Source organism: Puntigrus tetrazona, chromosome 6 (assembly GCF_018831695.1).
Source record: "Puntigrus tetrazona isolate hp1 chromosome 6, ASM1883169v1, whole genome shotgun sequence".
NCBI classification, from domain to species: Eukaryota; Metazoa; Chordata; class Actinopteri; order Cypriniformes; family Cyprinidae; genus Puntigrus; species Puntigrus tetrazona.
In genome coordinates, this window is record NC_056704.1 from 6260556 (window position 1) to 6268046 (window position 7491).

At 37.3% G+C, this 7491-nt stretch overlaps 1 protein-coding gene across 1 annotated transcript; it reads right to left on the bottom strand.

Annotated features, from left to right (window-relative positions):
- Positions 1 to 304: 304 nt before the first annotated feature.
- Positions 305 to 7240, bottom strand: LOC122346556 (otospiralin-like). The gene is made up of 3 exons (XM_043241271.1): positions 7177 to 7240; positions 1073 to 1090; positions 305 to 489 (listed from the first exon to the last, which is right to left on the bottom strand). Exons 1-3 carry the CDS (start codon positions 7238 to 7240, stop codon positions 305 to 307), a joined length of 267 nt encoding a protein of 88 aa, XP_043097206.1.
- Positions 7241 to 7491: the final 251 nt, after the last annotated feature.

Sequence of the window (7491 nt, forward strand, 5' to 3'; positions counted from 1 at the left end):
GTTCCTGCATGTACTGTACTTGTCCCGAGGGGGCTGACCCTCACTCAGAGGTCATCTCTGTGCACCTGGGCCGCATTCCCACTGATAACAGCACACCTGCGTGCAGCACACATTTACACTGGTATATTTCATTTCATTTGAGTACTCTGGAGAAAGTATGTTGACTGTAAAAGAGTTTGTGAGCAAGTTACTTTACCCAATTTTGGATGCATAAGGGGTTTTACGTTACTTTTAACAACTTTTAACTTCAAATCAAGTTACGCTAAATAATAGAAAAGACCGTTTGTCTCCCACTCAGATGGCATTATTCTTCTGGAGCGGGAGGGTCGTAACCCAGGCGGCTGGCGGAAGGGAAGTGAGCCCAGTAGGTTCTGGCCAATTCCTCAATCTTGTCATAGCCAGCGTGAGAACGTAGCTCTTCAATCCAGGCGAAAAAGTCTGAAGATGACAGCGCCCAGTTAGGCACGCTCCTTTTTTCCCTTGATTCAGCTGTAAGCAAAGCAGAAAGAGGTCAAGACGAGAGAGAGAGAGAGGTCAAGATGGAGTCCTGGGAGTGAATTTCGAATTTTGCTTACAATTGGTTAGGTTTATTTAAACATTAAAGTGATTTCTATGTCGTATCCATGCAAGAGACTACGGAAAGCAAAACGGCGATCCCAGTTCCGTGCATAAATATAATGCCGTGTTTTGATTGGCTGAGCAATGCCGTTTACACTGCCAATAGAAATGCTTCTCTATGGCCTTACATGAAAGCAGACCGAAGTTTTAGACTATGTAACTAATAGATTCAGACTGTTTTATTCATTAATATGTGTGTCTGTGAGATGGCGATGAACTAAGGAAGCTCAGCAAATCAAATATGACGTTTAATTCATATAACAGTTTTGTACATTTTTGATTTCATCCAAAACGTGACTATTTTTGTCTAAAAGGTTATTATAAAGTGTTTCATAATTAAATAGATTGGAAAAGCCATCTAAAATGATGCCCTTTCAGACTAGAGTCCCTCCAGTGGATTTTAAATAAAAATAATTCTAAGAATGATCATTTATAAAGACAATTTAAAACTCACCTTGGTTTTCCGCTGCCTCTGTAAGGAAAACAAACAGACGGACAGTTAATGAATACATCTAAAAATATAAAAAGGCTAGAAACCAATCGATTTAAGTACATTCTTAAGTAAGGTGTAAGTAAGCTGGAATGGAAGGTAGCACATCTGGTGGGAAAGTGGACAGCAGTGATATGACATGTTAAATTACTGCATTTAAGACTAATCATTTCACCAGTGCACCGCTTCTAAAGACAAATCAATTAGGTCATTTTATTCTGAAAATGTAATATTTCAAGAGTATGCATAGAGAGTATATGCATATATACAGAGCGAAGGTCTTGATTTAATGCCAAGGATATCACATTATTCATAAGCTTCCATTCATCTGTCATCCTTGTACGTTACAGATTCTGTATTCACAGCGACTGTTAAACTTGCAGTTGAGCTATTGTCTGTTCTCAACCTTCTGCCAGTTTTCAGCATGTGGGACAAAACCAGAATATGTTAGCAACCCTTTAGCTGTTTTTGCATTATTTCAACCATCTTTGCAATTCTTACAGCTCACAAGAGCTATCGCAAAATAACAAAATAAATGAATGTAACAGCTCTTGAGAGCGAAAGTAACATTTCAGAAAAGCTTTCTTTTTATAATGCATTATAAGAATATTTGAATGCGTTATAATGCGTGTATAATGCCTTACAAAAAAATATATTGTATCATCGTATGATAAATTGTAGCGACGCTTAGCAGTATCCCACCTCAAAAGCAGCAAATGCGTTTTAATAATTTCATAATTCTTTTTTTACTAAAAGTATTTTACTGTAACATCAACAAAACTATATTACATTGTTTGGCTGCAACAGAGTCATCAGTAATCTTAAACTAGCTCAAACTAGCCTTACAGAAAATATATTGTGCAATATACATTTTTGAGAAAACATGAAGAATTACATTATAACTACGGGAACTATAATCCATTATAACTGAATATAACATTCATTTTACTGTTAATCAAAACAAGTTATAACCACAGTATATGTATTATAATGCGTTATTACTAATGCTATGATTATTAATGAGATGGTACAAAATAAGTTACATGAATTATAAAGTCTTAGGAATACACTTATAATTGCAGGCTTGTAGAAATTATAACTAAATATCAGAGCACATAAAAGGTGATTAATGTCGAAGATGTACTATTATTTATCATTTTGGAGTCAATAAGTATTTTTAAGAAAAGAAATGTAAACTTTTATTTAGCAAAAACGCATTCAATTTCTCAAAAGTGACAGTAAAATAAATTTTTAGAAACATTTACATTTAAACTAAATGTTATTTTGAACATTGTATTTATGAGCAAATCCTGAAAAATATGTGTCATACTTTCCTCAAAATTGTTATTTCTGAAGTATTTCAACACAGATAATAGTAGGAAACGTTTCAGTCTATTAAAATGATTTCTGAAGTTTTACTGTAATTCCAACCAAACGAACGCAGACTTTGTGAACATAAGATAATAATTTAGGCCCGTGCATTAAAAATCGCACCGACTCCAAACTTTAAAAAGGTGATGTATGCCCAAATTGTCAGCTTTTCTTACCTGAGAGACAGAGCCAAACCAAACACAGGGAAAGTGAGAAGCACAGACGAAACATGGTCACCCACTGAAAGCAATATAGCAATTATTTTTCTACCCCTTGTCAAACTTCAAAGAGGTTCAAACATAGAACATTTTGAAAGGGGAAAAATATATTAAAGAAAGCACGGAAATGAATCTTGCATCATGCCTGAGATTACCTGCAGCATCTGTTCCTGGAGACTGCGGTGTGTCTTGGTGCCCAGACTTTTAAGTCATGGCTGGAACGGTGCTATTTACCTTTCACATGGACCTTTCACGTCATACCTTACATTTCTTTGCTCGTTTACTCTGTACCTTTTTGTTTGCAGGAGATCCTCACACTTCTCTCCACAGCTGAAAGAACCCCTTGTTAAAGTAAAGGCCTCACTGTCCAAAAATTCACAGACTAAAGAAAACTTTTTTTTTTTTTTTTTTTTTTTTTTTTTAAGAATACAGTGTCGTCTGTATGCGTGTCAGTTTCACGTGGAGAACATTTCATGTGGAAAATGTATACAGGTACAATCAAAATTATTCAACCCCCTTGACCCAAGACGTTTATAAACCCATTACACGCGCCATTTGCAGATATTTCCTTAAAGCGCCACACACAGCTCGCATATTTAAGGGGTCATAACGTAACCATTACAAAACGCGTATTTATTTTTGTTAGTTATTATTTTATTTCAGTTTGAATTTAGGGTCATTGTTGTTAGTTTCGTTTCGTTTTAATTTATTTTAAATATTTGGTAATTTTTATTATTTCAGTTTACGAAATAGTGTTTTCATTAGGTGTTTTTAGTTTTAGTTGTCGTTAAAATAACCTTGCTTACGGTTTAAACGTCCCACGGTGTCGCGCTGTAACGGTAAGCCCCGCACTTCTTTGATTTGATTGGCCGTCTACATCAATCCGCCAGTGACGAGCGCTGTCTGGAGCAGTTTTAAACAGACACACCGGAAGTTAAAGGCCAAATACGGCAGGGACGTTTTTCTGCGTGAGAAACGGATGTGTGGCGCTGAACGCGTGAGCACTGTTTTCGGCTGTGTAGTGTAAAAACGCCAGTATAAATCATTATAAAAAGCCGTTTTGAAACGAAGACGCACTAATGTAAACGGGATGTAAATCTGGAGACTTAACCCTGAACCAAGCATAAGCAGATTCGACACATTTTTTTGGTACGATTGTCCTGCAGGAAAGTCCGTTGATCATTACGTTAAGTCTTTGCACCAGAGGCATCTAAACTCTTGCCAAATCCACGATGTCCTTCATACGGTCCACAATCTCCACTTCTATAACAGTAAAACGTCCCCTTAACAAAACCGGTTCTCCTCCGTGTCTGACCTTCTGCTCTTTAGCGCGTTCAAGCCACCTTTTTGTGCTCTTCTTGGTCAAGAGTGGCATTCGGCAAGACGTCTAAACATGAAGGCCATGCTCGCCTTGCATTCTTCTTATATACTGTACATTTAAATGTTTTTACTCCGTTCATCAGGTCAAGTCTTTGACGGTACTTTGCAGGTTTGTCCTCAGTTTGCTGTGATCAAACATTTTATGATAATTTTGCTTTTTCTTCAACACACAAGGTTAAGGAATAAGGCTACCATCTCTAGGAACTAGCCTGAGACTTTCTAAAGTAATAAAGCTATTCACTAAAGCTGAAGGTTTAGTATTAATTTGTCATATTTGAAACTCAACTTCAGCACATGCATTGGCTAACTGTAAGTATGCTTAACAGCTCATGAGTATTCTAGTTTCTGATGGTTTAGTTGTGTTTAAAGACAACGTTGTTGCATCATACAGATAAATATGCTGAATAGGGGTTGGATTATATAATTCATTATAATTTCAATTACAATTCATTATACAATTCATTATAAAAAATGAATTATAACAGCCAAAAATTTAATAAAACGTTCCGAATGGTTCAAAATGTTTCAGAGAGGCAATACAAATGCAGGACATGGCAAATGATACTAGATTATAATCTAATAATGCTTAGATTATAAGGGTTATGAGAGGTTTATATTTTGGTTTTAGGAGTCCCAAACCACAGCTTGACGTGTGCAAAGTCAAAAACACTTTATTTTCTTATAATGTGCATTTATTTTTACCCTATTTTTTAAACAGCTTTGTCCAACCCCCCCATAGCTTTTAACGCTCCATGATGCACTTTCAGATTTAACGCTTTGCAGGATGTTTTCGGTCACTTAGCGCGGCATAAAAGGTCGTTAAAAAAATAAATAAATAATATGGGCTTTTAATGTTATTAATGAAATGTCATATCAGATGCCCCTGGCTTGGCTGAGAGACTGAGAGACTGTCCCTGGGTTCTTAATAGATTACAACACAAGGTTTAATACCGAGAAAGTATTAAAACTTCAGCGCCCTCTCGTGAGCAGTGCATGCAAGCACAAAGACTTTTAGAAGGATACACTCGCTGTAAGGGGCACAATATTCAAGTCATTTTCAGTATGTATAGAGGTATGCGTGTGTACAGATGGCCTAAAACATTTGGAAAAAAATGTACAGTATATATCAGAGCATATTGATCATTGACTAGAATATCCCACAATGCTTTGACTGACTTTTTTTGTGTTATGAAGCCAAATTAAAAACACATCTACTGTGACATTTTCCCACTGAAAATAGTCAAATACATCTATTTCTGAGATGACTCTTTGCAATGTATATTGTTCCGTAATGCATATTTTCTCATTTTTAATAGAAAATGTTCATGGAGTGCAACTTTATATTCATCAAGGAATTCTTGGAAAACTAACAAAATATATTCATGCTAAAATCTTTAGCACTTAAGATAATAATCGCAACATAAACATTATTTCTTATTCTGTACCAAAAATCAACACATTAGGTTTATTTCTAAAAGGCCATGTAACCCCAAGACTGGAGTAATGTAGATTTAACAAGAATTATTTTAAAGTGTGACAATATTTTACACTACTACATGTTTTTTTACTGTATATTTTAATCAAATAAATGCATCCTTGGTGAGCTCAAAAGAGATTTCAAAAACTTACCAAAACTTTTAAAATATATCCACGAGGCAATAAAAAGCACACAGCTTTCCCACTACTCTTGCAAAATGTTTAATCAAACAAAAGTATTGAAACGTTTTGCACAGCTATGGTAGAATGTGGATCTCACTACATCGTCCTTCTCCGCTGCTTTTTTCCCCCCTCGCGTTAAATAAACATGGTTTTAAATAATAATGTTCAGTAACATTCATTTGTACCGTACTTTTATAAAAGCTCATGAGCTAAAAGCCGAACGGACTCATTTGTAAAGAGACCAAACCGCTCTTTTTCGAACGGCGCCCTTTAGAAAAGTAACTCTAACAGTGTTTTGCTGTAACATGGAGGTCTATGCCAACACTTGAATGCAGATACAGACGTGTGAATCTGAATGAGGTGGATATAGTTCTCTTATATTTATATAGATTTATATATTAAATGAGCAGTGCTTGAATGTGAAGGTGGCACATTTGGTTAAGCATCTACAAAACATTCATCTCGTAAGACTCTCCTCCTGTTGGCATTTCTCAGTTCGTCCAGCAGACTCTCTCTTTGGCAACTCCTGTGCACTGTATATACAGTTTCGTGTCATTCCACTTCGTCTGGATTTGTGCGCGTGCCCTGTGACCACAAAGGCCGCACCTGTAGGCTTTCTTGTATCTCAATGTCGGCTAACTGTGAACAGAAAATGAGCTGTCGGTCGAAGGCCATGGGCAAGCGCTTCAATTATCACTTGGGAAAAAGGCGATGTTCGTTCAGGTGAACCACTCCGGGAAGAGAAGAGCTTGAGCAACGTGGAGACAACGGGAACAGAAAGGACACTGCGGCGAAAAACGTCATCCTGCGATTTTCCTGTGGGTTGGTCATTCAGTAGGTCCCGGTTTGCTGGTGAGAAATGAGCAGTAAGTAGGAGTTGCAGATCACTCGGCTCAGTTTGAGGTCAGATCTGGTCTGGTCGTAAGGCTCATTTGTGTGTGGAAGGTCACTGGAGGGGTTTGATAAGGTAAAGCTTCTCTCCATGTTCACTAGTGAAGATGGGAGCTTTTTTGTAGTGCTCTAACAGTTCGTCCATAGCATTGAAGCGGCGTTGTCCGATACAGTAAACTCCATTCGACAGCTGCACTTTGAAGTGTTTGTTCTTCCCGACTGCTTTCAGAGACACTGAGAAATCACTCGGCTGGAGAGAAGGAGAGAGAAAGACATAAGAGTGTTTGTTTAGTGAACTTCAGCCTGCAGGTGGCGCCACAAGCCTAGATTCCTAGATTTCAGTCTATTAATATGATTTTTGAAGGACCACATCGTACCGAAGTCATTTAAATCGTAACATTTCACAGTATTGCTCTTTTACTGTATTTCCAACCGAACGAACGCAGACTTTGTGAACATAAGATAATAATTTAGGCCCGTGCATTAAAAATCGCACCGACTCCAAACTTTAAGAAGGTGATGTATGCCCAAATTGTCAGCTTTTCTTACCTGAGAGACAGAGCGGTCCAAGCCAAACCAAACACAGGGAAAGTGAGAAGCACAGACGAAACATGGTCATCCACTGAAAGCAATATAGCAATTATTTTTCTACCCCTTGTCAAACTTCAAAGAGGTTCAAACATAGAACATTTTGAAAGGGGAAAAATATATTAAAGAAAGCACGGAAATGAATCTTGCATCATGCCTGAGATTACCTGCAGCATCTGTTCCTGGAGACTGCGGTGTGTCTTGGTGCCCAGACTTTTAAGTCATGGCTGGAACGGTGCTATTTACCTTTCACATGGACCTTTCAGGTCATACCTT